The 26926-nt window shown below is 49.3% G+C and overlaps 3 protein-coding genes across 8 annotated transcripts in view; 1 reads left to right on the top strand and 2 right to left on the bottom strand.

Moving 5' to 3' along the window:
* Window positions 1–20856: 20856 nt before the first annotated feature.
* Window positions 20857–26137, top strand: CHRNE (cholinergic receptor nicotinic epsilon subunit). The gene is given in 13 exon segments (XM_037493229.2): window positions 20857–20902; window positions 21173–21315; window positions 21455–21499; window positions 21610–21719; window positions 21863–22018; window positions 22293–22393; window positions 22739–22939; window positions 23016–23130; window positions 24423–24537; window positions 24622–24670; window positions 24673–24807; window positions 24894–25000; window positions 25105–26137. Coding segments are annotated over 13 exon segments (1473 nt in total). The 3' UTR covers window positions 25255–26137.
* CUNH17orf107 (chromosome unknown C17orf107 homolog) lies at window positions 23305–24369 on the bottom strand. The gene is made up of 4 exons (XM_054689454.1): window positions 24168–24369; window positions 23835–24044; window positions 23445–23738; window positions 23305–23382 (listed from the first exon to the last, which is right to left on the bottom strand). The coding sequence occupies exons 1-4, from the start codon at window positions 24318–24320 to the stop codon at window positions 23305–23307; spliced, it is 735 nt and encodes a 244-aa protein (XP_054545429.1). The 5' UTR covers window positions 24321–24369.
* MINK1 (misshapen like kinase 1) overlaps window positions 25922–26926 on the bottom strand; it is a 48977-nt gene continuing 47972 nt past the window's right edge. For all 6 annotated transcript variants that reach the window (XM_037494854.1, XM_037494856.1, XM_037494855.1 and 3 more), the window contains one exon: window positions 25922–26765. In XM_037494854.1, coding sequence (XP_037350751.1) covers window positions 26682–26765 — 84 coding nt within the window. In that variant the 3' untranslated portion in view covers window positions 25922–26681. The remainder of the gene's footprint in view (window positions 26766–26926) is intronic.

Below are 26926 nucleotides of genomic sequence, written 5' to 3' on the forward strand. Positions count from 1 at the left end.
CATCCAAGGAGTGGGGAGAGGATTGTTGGACAAGTTGTTGTGTGTGAGAGGATTCACCAGAGACAGAGTGGGGAACAGAACAAGCAGACTGACTGAAATACACTGCTGAGGGGAGCAGCGGGCGAGACAGGAGAGGTCTGCTGTGCCATGTGGGTAACTTCCTGGTGGGGAATCGGACTCGTGTTGCAGAGGCTGCGGTTAGCTTCATAGGTTGTGTCTTAACCCCTTGCACCACCAGGGAGGCCTGAATCTGAAGTTCTTATCACAAGAAAAAGAAATCTACATATGGTGATGGATGTTAACCAGACTTATTGTGGTGATCATTTCACAATATATACCATTATGTGTGCACCTGGAACCATATAATGCTGTATGTCAGAGAGTCCTTAATCAAAAAATAAAGACACAGAAGAAAATACACTGTCTACTTCACAGCCTTCTAGTGAGGGCTAGTGAACCAGGTATGGAACCGTGTAGCCAGGACCAGTGCTCAGAACCAGGCTGCAGAACCAGTCTGGCGAGCAGAGCTCAGCGTCTGGGCAGCACCAGGTGGGTCATGAAGTTTGCACCTCTGGGCTGCTGAGCCAAGAACTCCATTTCCATGACCTCCCTGGCAGAGAGAATTCTGCACCATCCCTGATCCTCTGTAACATCAGCTCCTGATTCAAGGTCTAGGTGAGGGTTTGCTAGATTGTTCCCCTGCCTCACATGAATTAAAAAAGGAAAAGCAGGTATCTGGCTTTTTTTTTTTTTTGGGGGGGGGGGCTTCTGTAACAGGAGGGAGATTCTGCATGAGATCCAGAGTGAAGGATTTTACAAAGTGTAGAAGTCATACACTTTGGTACCTACTGAAATGATCCCGTGCTTTACTTTCTTCAAATGTCCTGAATCATGTTTTTTTTTTTTTTTAAAAGATTTATTTATTTTATACAAGAACTGGGGTACAGGCCAAAGGCATGGAAAGGTGAGAGAATTCACCAGAGACAGAGTGGGGAAGCAGAATAGGCGGATGGACCGAAGACACTGCTGAGGGGAGCAGCGGGGCAAGACAGGAGAGGTCTGCCGTGCCATGTGGGTATCGCCCTGGCCGGCTAGGAATCGAACCTGTGCTGCAGAGGCTGCAGATAGCTTCACAGTGCTGCGCTCAACCTGCTGAGCCACCAGGGAGGCCCTGTCCTGAATTATGTTAATACATTTCCTGATTTGGGGGCCTCTTAGTGACCTAAGGGTTACATCTCAGTGCAATCACCTCTACTGAGTGAGTTCCATCCCTGGCCAGGGAGCTAACCCACAGTAAACCTCTCCTGTCTCGCCTGCTGCTCCCCTCAGCAGTGTATTTCAGTCGTTCCACCTATTCTGCTCCCCACTCTGTCTCTGGTGAATCCTCTCAGCCCCTGCACCTCTGGTCTACACCCCAGTTCTTCTACAAAATAAATATTTTTTAAAAAAATACATTTTCTGATTTTGTATCTTGAGTGCTTGGAATTCACTTTACCTGGTCATAATGTGAATTATTATGAATTACATTCATAATTATGAATTACTCTTTTAAAATAATTCCAGGTTTTATTTAGATTTTTTGTAAGAATTTTTACATCTAAGTTAGAAAATAGGGGTGACCCGGGCCTCCCTGGTGGCACAAGGGGTTAAGCACAGGTCTATGAAACTATCCGCAGCCACTGAAGCACGAGTTTGATCCCCGGGCAGGGGGCAACCCACATGGTGCAGCAGACCTCTCCTGTCTCGCCTGTGGCTCCCCTCAGCAGTGTAATTCAGTCACTGCCTGTTCTGCTCCCCACTCTGTCTCTGGTGAATCCTCTCACTCCCTGCACCTCTGGCCTGTACCCCAGTTCTTGTATGCATAAATAAAATAAATCTTAAAAAAAATAGGGGTGGCCCATAGATTTCTTTTGAAGGATTTCTTTTTGTCTGTTTTTCTGTTTGTTTTGTTATCAGAGTTATGCTTATCAAATAAAGTAGGAAGTTTTATATTTCTGGTCCACTTACAGATCATAGGAATTTTCCATTCTATGTAAGTTTTTGGGCTAGTTGTTCTATTGTTGATAGAGTAGCATTGAAGTTTGAAGTTCAAATGTAATTTCTGTTTCTAGAGTTTTCTTTTTTTTCTAAGATTTTTTTATTTATACAAGAACTCAGGTACAGGCCAGATGTGAGGGAGGGTGAGAGAACTCACCAGAGACAGAGCGGGGAGCACTGAAGACATTGCTGAAGGGAGTAGCGGGCAAGGCAGGAGAGGACTGCCGCTCCGTGTGGGTTTCTTCCCCGCTGGCTGGGAATCGAACCAGCACTGCAGAGGCTGCGGACAGCTTCAGAGCACTGCGCTCAACCCGCTGCGCCACTGGGGAGCTAAACTATAAAGTTTTAGCTTTCTAGATTTGCATCTCTGTTGTCTAGTACAGACACTATGGGGTTGCTAATGTCTTATTGGTGGATGGAAACTTTTATTATATGATGTCCCCTTGTTTTTGGTAATTTAGTTCTTTTCTTTGCTCTGAAGTCTGTCAATCTGTTATTAAAATAGATGCTTTTTTTCCTTTGATTCCTATTCAGTTGTATCTTTTTTCTACCCTTTCAATTTTAGCTTGCCTGTGTAGGTGCAGGGGAAGTGAGTTTCTTCTAGACAGCATGTGTTGTCTCCATGTTTTTTTTTTTTTTTAATTTTTTTTTTTAATAGAGGCATGTTTTATTTATTTATTTGTTTGTTTGTTTGTTTGTTTATACATGCACTGGGTACAGTCAGAAGCGCGGGAGGGTGAGAGAATTCACCAGAGCGGGGAGCAGAGCAGGCAGAAGGACCGAAGTACACTGCTGAGGGGAGCAGCGGGCGGCAGGAGAGGTCTGCGCGCCATGTGGGACCCTCCTCCGGTGGCCGGGGAGCAGCTGGGGATCGAACTGGCGCTGCAGAGGCCGCGGGCTGCTTCGCAACCCAGTGCTCAACCGCTGCGCCACCGGGGAGGCCCCTCCATGTTTTTTTAATCTGCTCTGTCAATCTGTGTCTTTTGGTTGATGCAATTGGACCATTTACTTGGAGGAGAATTGTTGGTATATTAGGACTGACGTCTGGCATTTTGTTCTCTGTTTTTTTTCTCTTGGTTTTCCATTTCTCTGTTTTTGTTTTCCTACCTTCTTGGGGCCTGCTTAAACATCTCTTGGAATTCAACTCTCAGTGAGCTGTAGCATGGTCATGTGATACTAGTAGGATAGGATTAAGTTCTGAGGAATGAGTCACCATTTCTTCCTTGTGCAAATGTCAGAGCGGCGTCACACAGACCCAGCTGGCACAGCCTGCACGCACCTGGGCTCTGACAGGCCGCCCTCGTGTGTGTGCTCATCATTGACTGAATGTTATGCAGCAGGTGATCATGTTCTTGAATATACCTCTTTACATAACATTTTTATTACAACCCAAAACATTACATTATATATACATAACTTTTCACAGTCAGACAGTGCTGTCATAGCTTCTCTAGATAAACTTAGAACAATATCAGAAGATAAATTTTGCTTCTAGCATCAAACATCAAACATGACTTCAAAAACTCAAGAAAAGGAAGAAAACTTGTTGTATGTACCAGTTTCTCTTAGATGTTCCTTCTCCCTTCCTCCTGTTCCAGAAAGCTTCTTTTAGCATTCCTTTTCTGTTCAGAGAACTGCCTTTACTCATTTATTTAGGGTTGACCTGCTGGTGATAAATCTTAATTTTCCTGGAGGAAATTTTGAGGGGTATAGGAGTCTCAGTTGACAGTTCTTTTCCTTTCTTTTAGCATTTGAAACATACTGTGCCATTTCCTCTGGCTTACATGGTTTCTGGTGAGAAATCTGTTTGAATTGCTCTCCTCCCTATAAGTAAGATGGCATTTTTCTCTGACTGTTTTTCAAGTGTAATTACGATGCATCTCAGTATGGATTTCTTTGGGTTTATTCTGTTTGAGATTTGTTCAGGTTCTTGCATGATTTTGGAGAATTCTTTATTCTGGTTACTAGTTCTTTGTCAGATGTGTGGGCTGCAAATATTTTCTCCCAGTCTGTAACTATAGTCTTTTCATCCTCTTAAGGGTGTATTTCTCTCTATTAAGCATATGTCTCTTATCAAATGGGGTTATTTTTTTTCAGCCATCAATTTTTGAGAACTCTTTCAGCCCCACCCTCTTTCTCTTCTGGGTCTTTGCAAACACAAAGGCAGATCTTTTGTTATAGTCCCACAGATCCCTGAGACTTTTTAAGTCTGTTTTCTCTCTGTTGTTCAGAATGTGTGCTTTATATTGTTGTTCTCTTCCAGTTCACCGATTCTTTTCTCTGTTCCCTCCATTCTTTTTTGGTGACCATTCACTGAGCTTTAATTTCAGTTATTATATTTTTTAGCTCTAAATTTTCCATTTGGTTCTTTAGATCTTCTGTTTCTTTGCTAAAGCTTACTACTTTTTTCATCTGGAAGATATTCATAGTTTCCTATTAAGGCATTTTTACCTTAACTGCTTTAAAATATTTTTTGATAATTCTAACATCTCTGCCCTTGAGGGGTTGGGAGTTATTGTCTTTTTAAAATTTGATTTGTGGGCCTCCCCGGTGGCACAGCAGGTTGAGCGCAAGGCTGTGAAGCTGTCCGCAGCATCCACAGCACCGGTTCAATTCCTGGCGGGCCAGGGAGAATACCACATGGCACAGCAGACCTCTACTGTCTTGCCTGCTGCTCCCCTCAGCAGTGCCTTCGGTCCATCTGCCTGTTCTGCTCTCCGCTCTGTCTGTGGTGAATCCTCTCACCCTCCCGCAACTCTGGCCTGTACCCCAGCTCTTGTATAAATAAAAATAAATCTTTTTTAAAAAAATTCAATTTGACACCTTCCTAGTTCTTGGTATGATGAATGGCTTTCTGTGAAAATATAGACATTTGTGTATGAATATGTGAGTTTCTGGATCTTATCTAGACCATATGTTTTAGCTGACTTTTTCTGACACTGCCGTAGCAGGGCAAGGGGAGGTACAGCCTGGCTTTACATCCAGGGGGAGGTAGGTGTTCAAGTTCCCCAGTCTCAGTTGACATCTGTTTGGGGGAACCTTCTCTTTACTGCTGAGCGAGGATGGGCATTCTGGTCCCCTCCCCCCACCCCATGGTCTCCTCTGCCACCTTGGTAAAGATGGTCTCACTACTGAAATGAATAAAAATATTTGACTCCAGTAGGCCTTCTCTAATACTGCCCAAGGAGGGAGGGAACGGGATGCCGCACTACTGCAATGGAAGTTCAGGCTCCCTTGTGGTTTTTGCTGATCTTGCAGTGTGGGAGGCCTTGTTACCAGCTGGCTGGGGTGAAAGTCCCCACTCGTGCTTGGCCTTCTGAGAAACCACCCAGTAGGGGTGATGGGGTGCCTCATTACAAACTTGGATGCTCAGTGTGGCCATTTGCTCAGTGGGGCTGTGGGGTGCTTGATGGCTCTAGCTCTGGATCACTTCCAGGAGGGAAATTTTTCTGAGATCTGAAGATTGTTACTGTACTTTAAGTTCCTACAGCCCTACAAGGCTATCATGATACTTGGTTTTAATGTCTGTCTACATGCAAGCTTTCTGAGCAGCAGGAACTCAGAAAAATAGCCCACACTCTAAGAGGTAGAGCCCTCCATAAATTGAGGATGGAACAACCATATGAAGTAAGACACTTCCTTTGGCTTTTCTCTGTGTGTCTCATATCTCACTTTTATGTGCTTCCTTTAATGTCTTTTTTTTTTTTAACTTTTTTTTTTTTTTTAAAGATTTATTTATTTATTTATGCAAGCACTGGGTACAGTCAGAAACGCGGGAGAGTGAGAGAATTTACCAGAGCCAGAGCAGGGAGCAGAGCAGGCAGAAGGAGCAAAGTACACTGCTGAGGGGAGCAGCGGGCGGCAGGAGAGGTCTGCGCGCCATGCGGGACCCTCGCCAGTGGCCGGGGAGCAGCCGGGGATCGAACTGGCGCTGCAGAGGCTGCAGGCAGCTTCACAACCCAGCGCTCAACCGCTGTGCCACTGGGGAGGCCCCTTTAATGTCTTTTTTTTATTTTATTTTTTTTATTTTTATTTTTTTTTAATAGAGGCATTTTTTATTTATTTATTTGTTTTGTTTATACATGCACTGGGTACAGTCAGAAGTGCGGGAGGGTGAGAGAATTCACCAGAGCCAGAGCAGGGAGCAGAGCAGGCAGAAGGACCGAAGTACACTGCTGAGGGGAGCAGCGGGCGGCAGGAGAGGTCTGTGCTCCATGCGGGACTCTCCTCCGGTGGCCGGGGAGCAGCCGGGGATCGAACCGGCACTGCAGAGGCTGCGGGCAGCTTCGCAACCCAGCGCTCAACCGCTGAGCCACCGGGGAGGCCCTCCTTTAATGTCTTTTTTAAAAAAGATTTATTTATGCATACTAGAGCCGGGTACAGGCCAGAGGTACAGGGGTGAGAGGATCACCAGAGACAGAGTGGGGAACAGAACAGGCAGAGTGACTGAAATACACTGCTGAGGGGAGCAGCGGGCAAGTCAGGAGAGGTCTGCTGCACCATGTGGGTAGCTCCCTGGCCAGGGATTGAACTCGTGTTGCAGTGGCTGTGGATAGCTTCATAGTGCTGCGTCTTAACCCCTTGCACCACCAGGGAGGCCCTTTAATGTCTTTTTATTATAGTCTTAACAATGGGCCTACCAAAATACTACCAGCACATCTGAAAAGATGCCACTTGGGAGAGTGTGTCTCCACCTCCCTTGGCAGTGCTGGTCCAACCACATTTCTGCAGGGCTGCTCTCACTACTTTGCTCACTGTTTCACCACTGTTACTGTTGTAGCTCCAGTGCCTAGCATGATGCTTAATATTTCTTCAGCAAACAAAGCAATACATGCAAGCAGAGAAGGAAGGCAGACAACAGGGGGTTGGGCCTATGTTGAACAGAAAATTTATTTTTGTTGTACTCAGATCCATCAGTGTTTCCTTTCATGGTTTGTGGTTTTAGGATCTTATTTAAGAAAACCCCGCCCTAACATTGCTATGCTTTCCTCTGTTAACTTTATAGTTTTGCCTGTTGTTTTAAAGTCCTTACTGCAGCTGGAGTTTACTTTTGTATATGATGTGTGGTTCAGATGCAGTGCTATTTCCTTTCTCTCCACAGAGTGAGTCAGTTACTTACATATCTGCTAATCTAACCTGTTCCCACCCTGTCATCCAACCTCTAGCCACATCAAGCCTCCATATGCACATGGGCTGTTTTGTTCTGTGTTCTCCATTCAGTTTCTTTTTTTTAATTGTCAGTGACTAAAGAGTATGAATTGGGTTTTTTGGTGTGTGGTTGTTATTGTTTGTTTTGCTCTGACTTCTGTGGTATGTGTTAGTATCTAATAGGGTGATTTTCTCATCTAGTGTCTCTTTTTTACCCTAACTGATGTGTTACTCATGAGCCTTTGTACTGTTATATATATTTTAGAATATTTGTCAAGTTGTTGAAGATTTAACTTAGAGATCATGTTAGGGACAATTGCCATTTTATAATATTGAGTTGGCCCATCCAAACGAATAGTTGATCTTTGCACTTATACTGAACTTTTATGTCCTTTCACAGTTTCAGATTTTTTCCATAAAGACTTCACAGAAAGCTTTTATATAAAGAACACTATATAAGTTTTATTTATTTATTTATTTATTTATTTATTTAAAATAGAGGCATGTTTTATTTATTTATTTGTTTGTTTGTTTTTGTTTATACATGCACTGGGTACAGTCAGAAGCACGGGAGGGTGAGAGAATTCACTAGAGCCAGAGCGGGGAGCAGAGCAGGCAGAAGGACCGAAGTACACTGCTGAGGGGAGCAGCAGGCGGCAGGAGAGGTCTGCGCGCCATGTGGGACCCTCCTCCGGTGGCTGGGGAGCAGCTGGGGATCGAACCGGCGCCTCCGAGGCCACGGGCAGCTTCGCAACCCAGCGCTCAACCGCTGCGCCACCGGGGAGGCCCTATATAAGTTTTAAGTTTAATTTTTTAAAAAGATTTATTTATTTATACAAGAACCGGGGTACAGGCCAGATGTGTGGGAGGGTAAGAGGATTCACCAGAGACAGAGTGGGGAACAGAACAGGAAGACTGATGAAATACACTGCTGAGGGGAGCAGCGGGCGAGACAGGAGAGGTCTGCTGCGCCAGGAGAGGATTTTCGCTGGCCGGCTAGGATCAAACCTGCGCTGCTGTGGAGGCTGCAGACAGCTTCACAGTACAGTGCTCAACCGCTTGCACCACCAGGGAGGCCCTAAATTTAATTTCTGAATATAGATTTTGTTACTATTGTGAATATTTTGTTTTCTATAATTTCTAGTGGATTATGGCCAATGTAAAGGAGAGTTATTAATGTTTATAAGTTTCTTTTGTATTCAGCAACATCCCTGAGTCTTCATTTGATTCTAATAGACTTTCTTTACAGGTAATTACATTATCTACAGGTAATAATAGGTTTGTATTTTCCTTCCCTGTTTCTAGACTACTAAATTAGCTTTCCTGGTCCATTGACCAGAGTCCCAGTGTCCTTCCTAGTTCCTATCTTTACAGTAAGTATGATATTAACTGTGTTAATTTCGAGTTTTTAATAGTCTTTAAAGAAGTCACTCCTATTCCTGCTTTCTGAAGCTTTAAAACTGAAATTAAGGAAACCACCTAAGTACCCAAGGACAGATGAATAGATTAAGAAGATGTGGTATGTATACACACTGGAATACTATTAAGCCATAAAAATGAGTCTTGCCACTTGTGACAACCTGGATGAAACTGGAGGAGACCATGCTAAGTGAAATAAGTCAGAAGGAGAAAGACAAATATCACAGGGTTTCACTTATATTTGGAATATAAAGGAACAAAACAAAGGGTCAATCAAAACCAATCCAATAACAAACCCTAGAAATCTCTCTGTAGAATTAAAGGTGGAGAGTAATTAGGGAGGGGACCCAATGGACTATGGGTACCTTGGTTGTGGGTGTGATGTGGCAAGGTGCATCTGAAGAGGTGTGGCCCTATATCTGTAAATCACATACAGTGTTGTAAACCAATTATGTCTCAATAAAATCAAATAAAGTTGGCATTGTATTCTGTGAATTATGTTGTCTATTTCTGTTTTTTTTTAAAGATTTATTTTATTTATGCAAGAATTGGGGAGTAGGCCAGAGGTGCGGGAGGTGAGAGGCTTCACCAGAGACAGAGTGGGGAGTAAAACAGGCAGATCCACTGAAATACACGGCTGAAGGGAGCAGCGGGCAAGACAGGAGAGGTCTGCTGTGCCATATGTGTCAGCTCCCTGGCCAGACGGGAATTGGGGATCAAAGTCGAAGTCTTGCGCCAGCAGGGAGGCCCGTCTATTTCTGTTTATACAATCATGTGCTCTTTCTTCTTTGCTCCACCTATATAAGTGATAATCTTGGTAGGTTTTCTGATGATAGCCTACTTGAATTGGTAGAAATGGTCTTAACTGCATGTAATAGAATGCCAGCAATAATATCTTAAAGCCAAAGGACATTAGGGCTTTCTTTTTTGACATTAATTTTTTTTAAAGATTTATTTATTTATTTACATTTTATTTACACAAGCACTGGGTACAGTCAGAAGCGCGGGAGGGTGAGAGAATTCACCAGAGCCAGAGCCGGGAGCAGAGCAGGCAGAAGGACCGAAGCACACTGCTGAGGGGAGCAGCGGGCGGCAGGAGAGGTCTGCGCGCCATGTGGGACCCTCCTCCAGTGGCCGGGGAGCAGATGGGGATCGAACCGGTGCCGCAGAAGCTGCGGGCAGCCTCGCAACCCAGCGCTCAACCGCTGCGCCACTGGGGAGGCCCTCAACATTAATTTTTTAATAAGCAGTATAGTGGTGGACTGTCGCACGCAGGGTCTAGCAGAGTGGGGGTGCCATTCAGCAGATGGAGCCTATCTTTCTATTTTGCCTTTTTGTCCTCATGCTAATCACCTCATGGTTGTAAGATGGCTGCTACATACAATGGCATATATCTGGTGGTGAAAGGGAAGAGTAGAAGGACAAGACTCTTTACCAGAAGTGACTCCCCCTTTACCAGGAAAGGATAAACTTTCCCAGAATTCCTCTTATTGTCAGAAATGAACCATAATGCTTCTTGCTTTGAGAAAGGGTTGCATCTGAGCATCTGACAAAGAAGAAGGTGATGACTAATTGTGACTTATCCCTTTCCTTAGGGCTGGGCACACACTCCTCCCATCAAGATGGGATTCTCTCAAGGAGAGAGAATATGGATGGTATATCATCTTTGCATTTCTGGAACAAACCTGGCATAATCAGGTTGGAGAATTTCTTTTTCAATACAGTTCTGGATTTTGTTGGCCCATATTTTATTTGGTATTTTCACACTCATGTTCATAAGTGAATGAGACCCATATTTTGATTTTCTTTGGCTGAAGTGGAAACTTCATAAAATTAATTGATCACCTTCTTTTTCTATTTTCTGGAATAACTTGTATAAAAAATACAGATATCTGTTCCTTGAGTTTGGTAGAATTCCTTAAAGCTACCTAAGTATGGGCTCATTATAAGATCTTTTATTGCCATTTTTTAAAAAAAGATTTATCTATCTATCTATCTACCTACCTATCTATGTATATAAAACCTGGGGTGTAGGCCAGTGGTGGGGGGGGGTGCGGTGAGAGGATTCACCAGAGACAGAGTGGGGAGCAGAACAGGCAGATTGACTGAAATTTACAGCTGAGAGGAGCAGTGAGCATGACAGGAGAGGTCTGCTGCCCCATATGGGTCAGCTCCCTGGCTGCGGATCGAACTCATGCTTCAGTGGCTGGCGATAGCGTGATTGTGCTGAGACTTTAATCCCTGCGCCACCAGGGAGGGCCATCCCTAGCTATTTTTAATAACTGCTTCTTTTGGCTTCAGTTTACGGTATTTCCTCCCTTTTTGTATATATAAAGTAACCCTTCTTTTTAGTTGTGAATAAATGGAATAACAAACCCAGCCTTATGATCAAAAATTCAAGAAATAGTGTGATGTAGAGAAAAAAGAACCCTTGTCAGTGTTGATGGGAATGTAAATTGTGTAGCCACTGTAGAAAAGAGTAGGGGGGAGTCACAAATAAATAAAACTAGAACTCACTATGGGCCACAAATCCCACTTCCAGGATTGACCCAAAGAATATGAAAACACTCGAAAAGACATAGGTGCCCCTATATTCATTGTAGGACTATTCATAATAGCCAAGATATGGGAAGAGCCTGGTGACCGAGGAATGGGTAATTAAGATATGGTGTATATACACAATGGAATGCTACTCAGCCATAACAAAGATAAAATCTTGCCATTTGCAACAAGAAGAATGAAATTTGAAGGGATTATGTGAAGTGAAATAAGTTAGAAGGAGAAAAGCAAATATTGGATGATTTCGCTCATTTGTGGAATATACGGAAAATAAAAAACAAACCTTTAAACAACAGAATGGTGGTTACCAAAGAGAAGCAGCAGGGAGGGAATGGATAGAGGGGACCAGCTGGTTGGTGGTGGAACATAAATGGGCATTTTATTTATTTTTATTTTTATTTTTTTAAGATTTATTTATTTATTTATTTATACAAGCACTGGGTATAGTCAGAGGCGCGGGAGGGTGAGAGAATTCACCAGAGCCAGAGCGGGTTGCAGAACAGGCAGACTGATGAAGTACACTGCTGAAGGGAGCAGGGGCGCGGCAGGAGAGGTCTGCACGCCATGTGGGAGCCTCACCTGCGGCTGGGGATCGAACCCATGCTGCAGAGGCTGCAGGTAGCTTCGCAACCCAGTGCTCAACTGCTGCGCTACCGGGGAGGTCCCATAAATGGGCATTTTGTGGCAGACATGGTAAGGCATGTAATCTTGGAACATAAACAGCATTGTAAACTAATGTTGCTTAGAAAAACAAAAACAAAAACAAAATCCCAGCCTTGGGATAAAGCAAAGAAAATTTCCTGCTTAAGATTCTTGCTCAATAAACCCTTTTCTCATGTTTACATGATGTGGATAAAGAAGTTATAATCAAATACAGTGGTCTGTTTGTCTCTATTCAGACTATAGGGATGACATTAATTTCATATTTTATTACTTATAATGCTGATCATATATTCCTTTTAAAAATCAGTTTTACATATCCTTAAATAGAAAGGATTGTGTCCCTTACAATAGCACTAAAAAGAGAAAAAAGTGACTGCTAATAATACGAAAGAAAAATGAGAATTGTGTTTCTTTTTATTTTATGCAACTGTCATTCTTTACAAAAATGGAGAGAGTCCATCAGGTGTAACCCATGGCATCTGAAAGCAACCATTCTTTCTTTTTTTTTAAGGATTTATTTATTTATGCATACAAGAACTGGGGTACAGGCCAGTGGGGTGGGGTATGTGAGAGGATTCACCAGAAACAGAGTGGGGAGCAGAACAGGCAGACTGACTGAAATACACTGCTGAGGGGAGCAGCGGGCAAGGCAGGAGAGGTCTGCTGCACCATGTGGGTAGCTCCCTGGCCGGCAGGGGATGGGTCTCGTGCTGCAGTGGCTGCTGATAGCTTCATTGTGCTGTGCTTAACCCCTTGCACCACCAGGAAGGCCCTCCAGCTCTTCTTTAAAAAGATGATCAGGTGGCGCAATGGGTTAAGACAGAACCTATGAAGCTATCCGCAGCCACTGCAGTACAAGTTTGATCCCCGGCCAGGGAGATACCCACATGGCACAGCAGACCTCTTCTGTCTTGCCCGCTGCTCCCCTCAGCCGTGTGTTTCAGTCAGTCTGCCTGTTCTGTTCCCCACCCTGTCTCTGGTGAATCCTCTCACCCCCTCCCACACCTCTGGCCTGTACCCTGGTTCTTGTATGCATAAATAAATAAATCTTAAAAAGGAAAAAAAAAGATGATCAGGAGCCTCCCTGGTGGTGCAAGGGGCTAAGTCTCAGCACTATGAAGCTTCCACAGCCACTGCATGAATTCGATCCCCAGCCGGGGAGCTGACCCATATGGCACAGCAGACTTCTCCTGCCTCACCGACCCCTCAGCTCTTGTATACATAAATAAATAAAAAATAAATCTTAAAAAAAAAAAAAAAAGATGATCAGCATGCATGTTCTTTTCTAGACTGGTAAGTCCCAGGAATTTTGTTTTCTTTCTCCCCCTACCTGAGTCAGTAAAAAGAGCTCCACCCAGTGAGGGCGAACACTTCACCCTGGGAATTCCTGTGCTCAGATGGCAAGTTCCCCAAGGGGACCACTGCACTTCTCTCTCTCCTCCCTCCCTCTCTTTGTAAAGATATTTCTTATGAGTCTTTACTATTTTCACCTCTTTCCAGCAGAGCTGACTACTTTTCTGCTTTACCCACTATTTCCCACCAATACCAGGACTGACCACCTTCTCTCTTCCCAGCGTTTTTTTTTTTTTTTTTTTTTTTTTTAAGTTTCACAGAAGCACTTTTACATTTGCTATGCCTCCAGGGTTGGGTTTTGAGAAGGGAACTGCTATTGACCTAACTGGGTCATGTCACTCACAGTTGTGATAGCCAAACTCTGGACCAGGAGATTGGTTCCTCAAAGGAGGTGTTTTATTAGTGAGTGATGTCACATGGGGAGAACAGCAGAGTCAGAAGGGGGCTGCCTCCTTGAGGGCAAGTGAAGGAAGGTCATGTAGAAAAAAAAAGGAATGTGGAAGCATGTGGGAGTGGGGGGTAGTTTCTTCATTCTCAGGTCCAGGGAGGGAGCACTGGGCAGTCTACGGGTGATTGATCACAAGACTATTAATATTATTTCTGCAGAGTTGCTCTCTTCTGTGTTATAATTAAACACAGATCTGTGGGTGTTGGTCAGGCACTGATGTTATCAGCATCCTCGGAAGGAGCAGAAATATTGCATTCAGCATTAAGCAACCCAACATCGTAGCCTTGAGGAATGTAGTGGTGTGGCTGCTAAGGCAAGGGTCATGTTGTTATTCTTGGTCCAGGCCAGACCACAGAACCAGCAGCCCCAGTGATTTCATCACCTGGCCAGCTTTTTGGGTTACTTCCCAATAGAGGAGATGAGTCATGGGGTTGCAAGTATTTTCTCTCAGTTTGTCATTTCTTGCCTTTGATTTTATATTTTTGACTCTACAGAAGTTTTCTGTATTTTTTTTTTATGACCTTTGATTGTTGGCCCCAAGGAAGAGAAGAAAGAACGTTTTTCCCCTCTGAGATAACAAATACCTCAATTCTCCCTTTTATTCTCTTTTTTGGCTTCATTTTACATTCAATTATCTGACCACCCCATGAAAGCAGAGAGATGAGTCTGGTTGATGATTGGTTTCCCAGATGTTGCAGTGGCAGATATTTGATTAAACCTTACTTTCTACATAATATTTTTTTTTATATTTTTTTAATAGAGGCATGTTTTATTTACTTATTTATTTATTTGTTTGTTTCTTTTGTTTATACAAGCACTGGGTACAGTCAGAAGCGCGGGAGGGTGAGAGAATTCACCAGAGCCAGAGCGGGGAGCAGAGCAGGCAGAAGGACCGAAGTACACTGCTGAGGGGAGCAGCGGGTGGCAGGAGAGGTCTGTGTGCCATGTGGGACCCTCCTCCGGTGGCCGGGGAGCAGCCGGGGATCGAACCAGCGCCGCAGAGGCCGCGGGCAGCTTCGCAACCCAGCGCTCAACCGCTGCGCCCCTGGGGATGCCCTTTCTACATAATATTTTATCTGCATTATTATAGTTTCTCACATATTGGAACAAATAGTATTTTGTTTCATTGATCTGAATAAGCAATTTTCAGAAGAAGTACATATAGATGGACAGGATATCTAGCAAAACAAAAAAAAAGGCTTAACTTCTCTTTAAGATATGTAAATCAAAGAATGAGATAGGATTTTCACCTATTGGTTTTGGCAAAAATTTAAAAATTTTATAACATTCTGTCCTGGGTTAGGGCCTGAGAAAACAGGCATTTCTCATACTCGATTGGTATTCATACCAACCGAGGGTGTGCTTTTTTGAAGAACAATTTGACAGAAAGCATCAACAGTTGTTTTTTGGCTTTTATTAATTTTTTTAAAGTTTTATTTATTTAAGCATACAACAACTGGGGTACAGGCCAGAGGTGTGGGGCGGGGGCTATGAGAGAATTCACCAGAGACAGAGTGGGGAACAGAACAGGCAGATAGACTGAAATACACTGCGGAGGGGAGCAGCGGGAGAGACAGGAGAGGTCTGCTGCGCCATGTGGGTAGTTCCCTGGGTGGGGATCAAACTCATGCTGCAGTGGCTGCAGATAACCTCATAGGTTGCATCTTAACCCCTGCACCACCAAGAAGGCCCCCTTTTTTTGGCTTTTAAATGCATGATTCTTTGCTCCAGCAATTTTGCTGCTAGGAATTAGTCCTATGGATATATTTGCAAAAGTGTAAGTGCACAGCTATGTTCACTGTTGCTTAGTATGTAATTGCAAAAATCAAAATAGTTCTTAAATCTTAAATGCATGTCCATTGGGAACTGGATAAATGATTTCTGGACCATAAACACTGCAGTGGTTAGAAAGAGTGAGGGAGGGTCTCCCCTGATGACGCAGGCGGTTGAGCCCCACGCTGTAAAGCTGTCCGCTGGCCAGTGAGGGTCCCACATGGCGTGGCAGACCTCTCCTGTCACGCCCACTGCTTCCCTCAGCAGTGTATTTCAGTCAGTCTGCCTGTTCTGTTCCCCGCTCTGTCTCTGGTGAATCCTCTCACCCTCCTGCGAATCTGGCCTGTACCCCGGTTCTTGTGTAGAATAAATAAATAAATCTTTCAAAAAAAAAAAATGAGGGAGACTTGTATGCTTGGATACGTGTCAATCTACAATATCTTAAGTGAAAAAGTTTGCAAAAAGTAAACATCATCAGGTGCTTTTGTATATTTTTTTTTTTGTAAAGATTTTTTTTTAAAGATTTATTTTATTTATTTATACAAGCACTGGGTACAGTCAGAAGCATGGGAGGGTGAGAGAATTCACCAGAGCCAGAGCAGGAAACAGAGCAGGCAGACGAGGTACACTACTGAGGGGAGCAGCGGGCAGCAGGAGAGGTCTGCGCACCATGTGGGACCCTTGCCCGGTGGCCGGGGATCGAGCTGGTGCTGCAGAGGCTGCGCACAGCTTCGCAGCCCAGCGCTCAACTGCTGCGCCACCAGGGGAGGCCCAACTTTTGTATATCTTTATATGCCTATAGTGCACACATATGTTTCTATGCATATATACCATATGCTAGGCTTTGCTTTAGGACTTACAGTATGTTGTCAACCTTTGGGGAGAGTGACTGGGTGAAAAGAAGAAAGCTTTTGCTTCTCATATCTTTCTGCACTCTTCAGTCCTAGAGATGACATCTATCACCTTTTTATTGTCAGAAGCGTTTTTCTGGGTGTTGTGTTATGGGGCATTATGTTTTATTTTTTTTTTTAATTTATTTTATTTATGCATACAGGAGCTGGGGTGTAGGCCAGAGGTGTGGGGGGGTGGGTAAGGATTCACCTGAGACAGAGTGGGAAGCAGAACAGGCAGATCTACTGAAATACACTCCTGAGGGGAGCAGCAGGCGAGACAGGAGAGGTCTGCTGCTCCATGTGTGTATCTCCCTGGTCAGGGATTGAACTTGTGGTGCCGATAGCTTCATAGTGCTGAGACTTAACCTCTTGCACCACCAGGGAGGCCCCGGCATTTTGTTTTCTTTGTAATAGCTTATTACTTTTTGTTTTTTTTTAAGATTTATTTATTTTTATACAAGAGCTGGGGTACAGGCCAGAGGCATGGGAAGGTCAGAGGATTCACCAGAGACAGAGTGGGAAGCAGAACAGGCAGATGACTGAAATACACTGCTGAGGGGAGCAGCAGGCAAGACAGGAGAGGTCTGCTGCGCCATGTGGGAATCTCCCTGGCTGGCCAGGAATCAAACCCGCACTGCAGAGGTTGCGGACAGCTTCACAATGCTTTGCCACCGGGGAGGCCTAGATTATTACTTTTTAAATTAAATTAAATTTTATTTTATATAATTCTTACATCATTTTTCACTTTTGCACAATGTGTGCATTTTCATTTTGCTTATATTCCCCATACAACCCCCCACCCCCCACCCTCAGCTTATTACTTTTAAACCTAGTATTTTTAAGTCAAGAAATGGAGGATTGACTAGAAAGGTGCTGCGGTACCTCATTCGATCAAAGAAGTCAGTCTGCAGGAGGAGACAAGTGCAGTCCTGCCTCAGGATGTCCTGGTACCAGGGACCAGGATGTTGAAGGTCCTTTCCTGCCTGCTTGTCTTTGACTATTGGCTGCCTTTTCTGTCACGCCATGTGAGCTGAGGAATGAACACGGTCACCGCACGCCATCTAACCTTCCTATTTCATGGTTCCTGCAGCAGAGAGACTGACTTTCTGAGTTACTGTTTCACAAAATTCGCAGGAAAGAACTTTCTTTGGCTATTTGGATAGGGTTTCCGCCCCTGGACCCATTAATTCTGGCCAGACGAAGGGGGTGTCTCAAGGTACCTGGCAGATCCCTGGGGTTACTTATCAGAGAAATAATTCTCAGTGGAAAGCAGGGTGCTGGGAAGCTAGAACCTGAGCTAGCATACTCATTCCTTCGTTTATTCTTTCTTGTTCAGGAATATTTCTCGAGCACCTAATATGTGCCGGGCTCTCTGCTGTATGCCGTGAACACAATAAACCAGCAGTCTCAGCCATCAAAGTTTGGGTTGTTGACCAAACTACCATACTAGAGTTTCTGCTCTATCTCCCAGTCTGAGCTCAGTCAAACCCACTCTCCCTGTTCACAAAAGAAAGAGGAGCTCTTGTATGCAGAGGGGGCCCTCCTCAGACCAGTCTGGAAATATTTCTGCTGTGAGGGCGCTGATGGTTCAGAAAACGAAGCGTGGCAGAGGCCTGGCCGCTGGGGGCAGCTGCAGCTGTTTTGCATTGCCAGCCAAGCACTAGTAGGTGAAGAGAGTGATTTTCTGTTAAGCTGAGATCTTTGGACCTAGTTTGGAAATCAAGGAGTCCCCAGAAACAAAATCATCAGGCAATCCAAGTTCTGTGGAATTTTCTCTATGAAAATACAAAACTCAGGCTTCAGTCAGGTGTCTGACTCCACCCCTCAGCAGGAAATCAGTCCCCCAGGCAACAGTTGCCCGAGCAAACAGACTCCAGGTCACTTTGCCAACGCTGGCCAGACAGGCTGCTTTGGCAGGTGGGGGGCGGGGTGGTGGTGGAGTATAAGAGGCCCTCGAGGAGAGGAGAGGGCTGGAGGGAGGGGACGTGGGGAGGAAAAAAAAAAAGAGTCCCTTATGGAGACTCTGCCAGGGAATGGTTTTCTGCTGCTGACTCTGCAACAGATGCTCGTGGGACTCACCGGGTGGAGCAAGATGCCCACTCACGAGGTCCAGCCCCGGCCCAGGACTCGTGGCAAAGTGCTCTCCTGTAGAATGTGACATATATCTGGGGTCAACAACCCAAGCGGTATAACACATAGGTTTGGGGATCAAGGGACAGGATTTCTACTTTCTTTCCTTCCACCCCAAACTACTGTGCTACGTGCAGGTTATTGATCCAAACATGATTGTGCCACATTGTTTTTGTATGATGTTGGTGTGTGTGTGTGTGTGTGTGTGTGTGTGTGTGTGTAACTAACGGCTTACATGTGATACAGTGATGTTATTTAGTTGAGGATTTAGTCCATAGTTTGGAGAGTGGATGGAAAGTCCCCCTGGAGGAAACTGTAAACCCGAGGACACTGGACTCTCTGGTTGAGAGTTTTTCCAAGGCTTCATCACTTTGGGAAGCATCATGATTCAGTCCTGCTGGGAAGGTACAGTCACTTTCAGAAGCAGTGAGAATGGGATCTTGACAGGGTTATAGGAACTGATATGTAGGAAGCAGGCTGGGTTGGTAAGTGGTGGAAAGCTCTGGACATGTGGCCATACTCTTGGTAAATGGGACAGTCTTAAACCAACCCCATGACCTGTATGTGCCTGCACCCCCTGCCACATAGCATTAAGCAGGCAGCAATGGCAGTGGAGGCTGGACCGACTGTATCTGCAGAGAGCAGCCAAGAGGTTGACTTGGGGTCCAGATCATGGTGATGGAGGAGGATGCAGGAGCTACGAGAAAGTAGAAACTACGTAATAGGAGGGAGGGTACAAAGGAGAGACAGGAGGCAGGCTGATAGGGAGAGAGGCACAGAGCACAGAGCAGAGGGAGGCGTGGCTGGTCCTCAGAGCAGCCTTAGCCTCTGACACGGGTCCAGGCCCCAGTCCTGTGCAAGCCAACTGGACACCTGGATCGTGGATTTGATTCTTGTAGAGTCCATTTCATGGCTCCTGCTTTGTACCTTTTTGACAGTTCTGGTGTCACTGTCCGTTCTTAGGTCTCTCCTTCCTCCTTGAGGCCATGTCTGACTCATACCTCATAATCTTAGTATCTGGCCCTCTGCAGGGCACCTTATAGATGCCCATTAATGTCCGAGTAAATAGCTATCACAACTCTTGGCCCAGCCCCTGACTCAGACTGTGGAATAAGTGTCAGCACAGATTTGAATCAATATGTGCATCATCCCGGTGCAAGTAGGTGAGCTGGGCCAAAGACTTCCTGGGGTCTGAAACAGAAAATGTGGAATAAGGCAGTGGAATCAGAGGCTTCAAGGATGTGTGGGAAATGGAGCCGCACACAAGCCCTCTGCTCTTTGGTGTCCTTGCTGGTAATACAGGGGTGGTTATGAAGGACCTCATAGGTTGAGGAAGGAGACCCAAAAGCAATGGATGTGAAAGTGTTCTCTGACGTGTGAAATGAACACAGTTGTACGTGATCAGTGAAGCTGATTGGCGGCTCTCTCGATTTACTGCAGATCTACTTGTGTGACCTAGGACCTGACCTTAGAGTCCTCTTTCACACATTCAGGACAGTGGTCATTGCTTTACTGGCTTGGTGTGAGGAAGCAACGTGTAAGTGCTCAGTGCAGCACCACCTTCCCCAGGAGGAAATGTAAGAGGAGCTTCTTACAAAACAAATTGCTGCGCCCCATCTCTGCCATTCTCCTAAACCACAGTTCTTTGGGGAGTCTGAATTTAAAATAAACACCCCAGGTGACTGATTAAGGTAGTCCAAAACGACTTTAAGAAACACTCAAACGATCAGTTTAATCGCGGTTTGATGGTTTGATTGGGAACAGTACTGTGCCACAAGGTGGCAGCAGGGAGCAACTGGCCTGTCCGGCAGGTTTGGGGGTGGGCACACCTGGGGATGAGGTGGAAGGAGGTAGGCTCTGCACTGTGGCAGGGTCTCCTTTGCAAGGTGGAGTCTGTTACTGCAGACTAATCCCCTGCGACTGAGTGTTTCATTACCAGATCTTTATGGAGACTCTGCTTTTGCTAAGCTGGGCAGAAACCGCGTCAGTGAGACCTCGGCAGGGCTACGGGTGGTGGTAATGTGTGTTCCAGGCAGGTGAGTATAGGAGGCAAGAGACAGCACTGCACAAGGCAGCTTACTCAAAAGATCCCATCCCCCACCATGAGGCTGTGGTTCCAGGTGCTCTTCAAGGACCTGTCTGCCTGCATCAGGCCTGCTCCAGTCATGAGACAGTCAGCCCTCTGGCCGGGGAGCTGGCTGAAGACCAGGCAAAGGATGCTGGGATGGGGCGGGGACAGGAAACAGAGGATGGGGCAGCTGCCTCTGGAAGCAGCCAAGATGTCCCTGGCTGCAGTAGGGGTGGGCAGAGGATTAGGTGACAGTCCCCTCACTCAGCCCGGAACTAACACCCTCCTCCCCCTCACCCACACACCCTGGCCTGCCCTCTCCTATCCTGCAACCGCTCAGAATAACCCTGACGCCAGACAGTGCGATGGCAGGGGCTGTACTCGGCGCCCTGCTCCTCTTGCAGGTCCTCGGTATGGACAAGGGTCGGGGGGGGGGGTGGTTGGACACACGTATAGAGGTACCAAGTCAAAGACAAGACAGGACAGACACCAAGATGTAGACTGAGATGGGACATTTGGTCCCCAGAACTCTGGTTCAGGAGACAGACAGACAGACAGACACAGAACCACCCACAGCCTCAGAGACAGAGAAGCAGAGCCCCGCACAGACCCAGAGGATGCAGCAAGGCACCCCCTAACCTCTTCATCTCCACTGACCCCATTGCTTGACCCCCGCCCCAGGTGGAGGTGTGGGGAAGAACGAGGAGCTACGTCTTTATCACCATCTCTTTGACAACTATGACCCAGGATCCCGGCCAGTGAGGGGACCTGAAGACACTGTGGTCATCACCCTCAAGGTTACCCTGACCAACCTCATCTCACTGGTAAGGGACCACTGCCCTTCTCCATCCCAAGTGCCATCTCTAAACCTAAAACCCCGCTTTGGCCCCAACCGCTGCAGCCCTAAAGCTCACTTCTAGCGCTGAAATCCCCACGTCTCTGTCCTGAACCTCCCACCGGCAGAACGAGAAAGAGGAGACCCTGACCACCAGCGTCTGGATTGGAATCGTAAGTCAAAACTGGGGAACACTGTGCTGTCTTGCCCAAGGGACTCCTTTCTCTCAAATTCCTCTGGTGGGAGCTGTGGGGCACATGTCCTTCCGTGCCCTACCCGTTAGGATTGGCAGGATTACCGACTCAACTACAGCAAGGACGACTTTGGGGGCATAGAAACGCTGCGGGTCCCTGCAGAACTCGTATGGCTACCGGAGATTGTGCTGGAAAATAAGTGAGGACTGGGAGAATGCCAGGCTGGAGGGAAGTTGAGGTGGGGGGGGAGAGGCTGGGCTGGTTGTGGTTGGGGCAGGTTGTTGCTTGGAGGGCCAAGTGGCCACAGACCTGTGCAAAAATTCGACTTCCCGGAGCCCACAGTATTGACGGTCAGTTCGGCGTGGCCTACGACGCCAACGTGCTGGTCTACCAGGGTGGCTACGTGAGCTGGCTGCCGCCGGCCATCTACCGCAGCACCTGCGCCATAGAGGTCACCTACTTCCCCTTCGACTGGCAGAACTGCTCGCTCGTTTTCCGGTGGGAAGTTACCCAGAGGCCGGGAAGATGGTGGATTGTGGGGGCAGGGAATGGGGCCAGATGGAGTGGAGGGGGGAAATCTAACCCGAGATGGGGCATTGCGCTGTTGGAGTGATGTGGGGCGACAGGGGCTGGTTAGACCTGGGGGGAGTGGGAGAAGGGGCGGGGCTTGGATAATGGGGTGGGGCTTAATAACCCCCGAGCCAAGCTTCCCATCTGAGCTTAAGGCAGGCCTGGGTCCGAGCTTCTGCGGCCCCGGGCCCTGGCTCTGCAGCTCTCAGACGTACAATGCCGAAGAGGTGGAGTTCATCTTTGCTGTGGACGATGACGGCGAGACCATCAGCAAGCTCGATATCGACACTGAGGCCTATACTGGTGAGGCTCCCTCCTGCCCCGAAAATCCCACTTCCAGACGAGGTCCAGAGAGAGGCCTTGCAGAGTGGGGTTGTCCCAGACCAGCGTTACTGGGGCTCGGCTCTGGCAGGGGTACTGTAACCTGCCCCTTTCCCGCTCATTCTCGACTGTCATTTCGGTCCTGCTCCCTCACTCACACGCAGCACCTCACGGAACACCCCTCCAGCGGGCCCTGCCCTCGTGCCCACGCCCCAGGGTGCAAGCGGCTCAGACCACCGGTCCCGCCCGCCCTCATCCGGTCCGCGGCGTCCTCTCCCCGCCAGGGGCCCCACCTTGGGAAGCAGGTGCCCACGCCTCATTTTGCAGAGAACGGCGAGTGGGCCATCGACTACTGCCCAGGAGTCATCCGCCGCCGCGACGGTGGCGCCCCCGACGGTCCTGGGGACACTGACGTCATCTACACGCTCATCATCCGCCGGAAGCCGCTCTTCTACATCATCAACATCATCGTGCCCTGCGTGCTCATCTCCGGCCTGGTGCTGCTCGCCTACTTCCTGCCGGCGCAGGGTGAGGGGCTGCGCCCGCCCGAACGGGGGCTCCTTCCCGAGGGGCGGGGCCGGCTCTCACGGGGCGCTCCCCGCAGCCGGCGGCCAGAAATGCACCGTCTCCATCAACGTCCTGCTCGCCCAGACCGTCTTCCTGTTTCTAATTGCCCAGAAAATCCCAGAGACGTCTCTCAGCGTGCCCCTGCTGGGCAGGTGAGGCCCTCCCTCGCCACGCCCACAAGGGCGTGGCCAAGGAGGGGGCGGGGCCAGACGCTCGTGGGGGCGGGGCAGGGGGCGCGGCGGGGGGGGCGGCCCCAAACCGGCGACTCCGGGAGCAACCTTGGCTGTCTCGTCCCCTCCTGGGCTTTATTTGCGGGCGGAGTGGCGTTAGGGCGGCGGCGGGTGCCCCGGGCCCCCGTCCTCCTCATTGCTGCCGCGCGCCGCCGGGGGGTCCCCCGGGTGCGCCTGTTGGGGCCGGGCCAGCTCAGCGCCGCCCCGGGCCGCCGCCTCCGGGCCCCCGCTCCTGCCCCCCTCTGCACTCCCCGGCTCCCCGGGGGCGCGAGGCCCAGGTGGCGTCGCCACTGCTGCAGGAGCGAGGCGGACCCCTGCAGACCCCGCCCGCTCAGGCACAGCCACGCCCCCTGGAGGAGGAGCCGGGCGCCCGCGCCCGCCGCGGCTCCCGCCTGCCGCGCCGCCTGCCCCGCGGCCTGGGCCGCCCGGGCCAGCGCCCCGCCCGGGTTCCCGGCGTCTGGGCCCGCGCCCGCGCTCTCGTCGCCGCCGTCTAGTCGCCGCACCTCCTGCTGCAGCCACAGGGCTGAGATCTGCAGTGGCGGTGCAGGAGTCAGTGCGGCTGCCGAGGTCCCCGCTCCCGCCGCCCGACCCTCCCTCCCGGCCCCCCGCAGCCTGCGGCGTCCCACCTCTAACAAGGTGGCGCCGAAGTTCATGGCGCTGGCCACCGCTTCCCTCAGCACCAGCCCCAGCGTGGGCTTCGGGGTGGGGGGCTTCTTCGGCTCTTGGGGCTCTGGCAGCTCCGGGGACCTGCGCTTTCGGAAACTCTGCTCCAGATATTCATGGGCTGCGGCCGCAGCGAGCTCCAGGGAGGACAGAAGCGGGGGCTGGAGGGCCACCTGGGGAAGGAACAGGGCAAGAGAGCCCGCGGGTCACAGGCAGAGGTGGTGGGGAAGGGCTGGGGACCTTCCCAGAGGGTCTCGAGGTGCCATCCTTGGGCGGGGCCTTGGGCGTAGCCTCACCTCGGTGGAGCTGTGGAAGTGGTAGACCCATAGCAGGGTTTCCAGGGAGCTGGGGTTCCCTTTCATGGCTGCCGTGGCGGGTAGGAGGGGGAGAAGGGCGGGGGCGCCCGCCTGGCCCAGCAGGGGAGGAGCAGCTGAGGGGAGTAACTCCATCCCTCGCGGAGAGGTGTGTTTGTGAGGTCAGAGGGCCAGTGGCCCCCTCTGTGGCTCGGGGAAGAGGGGAGGCTGTGACGTCACGCACTCCGGGCTCCCTAGGTTCCTCATTTTCGTCATGGTGGTTGCCACGCTCATTGTCATGAATTGCGTCATCGTGCTCAACGTGTCTCTGCGGACGCCCACCACCCACGCCATGTCCCGGCGGCTGCGCCACGTAAGCAGCCGGGGGGGGGGGGCAGGCTGTGGGGGGCAGGCGGGGCTTCGAGCTAATCCCCGCCCGGCCGCGCCCCGCCCCCAGGTTTTATTGGAGCTGCTGCCACGCCTCCTGGGCTCGGGCGTGCCCCCCGAGGCCCCCGGGCCGCCTCGCCCCCTAGGCGGGCGTCGTCGGTGGGCATCTTGCTGCGCGCGGAGGAGCTGATACTGAAAAAGCCGCGGAGCGAGCTCGTGTTTGAGGGGCAGCGGCACCGGCACGGGACCTGGACGGGTGAGCTGGGTGGCCCGGGCGAGCCAGTGGGGGCGCCGGCAGCGGGCGAGGAACCTAATATCCCACCTCGGTGTTGCCCTCCCCAGCTACCCTCTGCCAGAGCCTGGGCGCCGCGGCCCCGGAGATCCGCTGCTGTGTGGATGCCGTGAACTTCGTGGCCGAAAGCACGCGAGACCAGGAGGCCACCGGCGAGGTGGGGCAGGATTCCGAGGCGGAGTGGGGCGCTGTAAAGGTTCCCCACTCTCTGCTGCACTCTGCAGCCTTTACAGACTCAAGTTTCTGCCCACCCTTACTCAGGAGGTGTCCGACTGGGTGCGCATGGGGAAGGCCCTTGACAACCTCTGCTTCTGGGCGGCTCTGGTGCTCTTCAGCGTGGGCTCCAGCCTCATCTTCCTCGGAGGCTACTTCAACCAAGTGCCCCAACTGCCCTTCCCGCCATGTATGTAGCCCTGAGCCTGTGGCTCCACTGACTTCAACTTTCCCACCCATCTCCAGGAGGAAATAGATTTTGAAAAACAAGTTGCTGCTACAGCAGTATTATGATGCTTTCCCACTGCAGGTAATCATCTCTAATTTGTAAATTTCCCAAGAGGATTTCTGTGTGTGCGTGTATGTAGGTCTGGCCACCGTGCAGGGGTCAGTAGGAGGGTGCAGACGGTTCAGGTAGGCTGTTGGGTGCCAGTCTTCCAGTAAGCAAGAACTCCCAGTGATTCAGCCTTCCAGACCACCCAGTTTTTTCAGGCCCCAGCCCTAGGTGACCCTCTAGCCCTGTGACCTTCTACTTTTATCGACAGTGAACCAGAAGAGATCCTTTTGCAGGACTTGCGTGCAGGGAGGTTGGAGTGAAGAGGTCAGGCCCCCTTCTGGCTTGGCAGTGCTGGAATGGGCAGGGACCAGATGCCCTCAGCACAGTCCCCCAAGTTTAAGGCTGAGGATGCCCTGGTCCTGTCATTTCCTCTAGGTTTTCCTGACCCAGCCCTGCCCACCCCGCACTCCTATGACTCTCTTGCAGATACCACCTCACCTGCCCCCTCTCTCTGCCCTCTGCTGGCTCACCCTGGCTGGTATCTGAGAATGAGAGAAGACAGAATCAAATGGGCCTGAAATGGTGGGAGCTGGTTGAATTGTCTTTATTAACAAACGGGATATCCAAGGCCACTACATTGAGGAGGGAGGGGGCAGGGAGGGGACAGGGCTACTTGCTGCTCACACTATATACAGATGCAAGCAAGGGAGTGCGGAGGGTGAGAGCTCCCTGCTCCCTCCCTCCACCAGTGAGGGCAAAGGTTAGAAGAGATGGGAGGGTGGAAAGGGGGAAATGTTTTGGCTGGCGGGGGTCCCCCCTCCATTCCCTGGGGTTTGGGGGAGGGGAATCATTAAAGTGCTTTCAGAAAATGAGGAAATGGTCCCTGCCCCTGGAATGGCTGGTGACCCCCCTAAAACCTAGGGCCCAGTGACCCCCCCCAGGGTCTGGTACATTCAAGGGGGGAGCCGGCTCCCCTGACGTGCAAATAAAGGGGCCCAGGGCCCTGCCCAGTCAGCAGCAGTGGGGTATGGGGTCCAAGCCCCAAACACTCTCCTCTTAAGTGGAGAAAAGGGGGGGTGGGGCTAGGCCCACTCAATTCCTGGTAAGGGGAAGCTGTGCCTCTCCCCAGAAGTTGGGACAGGCACAGTTTTGGGGAGAGAACATGTTGGGGAAGAGGATGGTCACGTGATCACAAAAGCATCAGGGTCAGAGGTCACGTTCCCAGCAGGCTCCAGTGAATCAAACCAGTAAAAGCAAAAGCCCAGGGAAGGGAAAGAAGGGCGGCCTGGGAAGTCTGGCTTCGAGGGAGAGCTGGGTCCATGTGGGACAGCCCCAGCCCAGGGCCTTGTCACCAGTTCATGATGCAGTTACGGTTCAGAGTCATGAAGTAAACTTGGCTGCTGCCCCCGGAGCGGACTGAGGCAAAAAACACCTGGGTGGGGCAGGAGAAAAAGTCACCAAGGGACGGGGGACAGGGTGGTCTCAATTAACTCTGAGTAGGGGAGAGGGAGAAAGACAGAAAAACTGCATAGTCTAAGAGTGGCCCTTATCCTCTCCAGAAGGCAGAAGTGCTTGGGGAAGAGGGTAGCTGGC

This window comes from Talpa occidentalis, unplaced genomic scaffold (genome assembly GCF_014898055.3).
Source record: "Talpa occidentalis isolate TD23 unplaced genomic scaffold, MPIMG_talOcc4v2.1 talOcc4.7, whole genome shotgun sequence".
NCBI classification, from domain to species: Eukaryota; Metazoa; Chordata; class Mammalia; order Eulipotyphla; family Talpidae; genus Talpa; species Talpa occidentalis.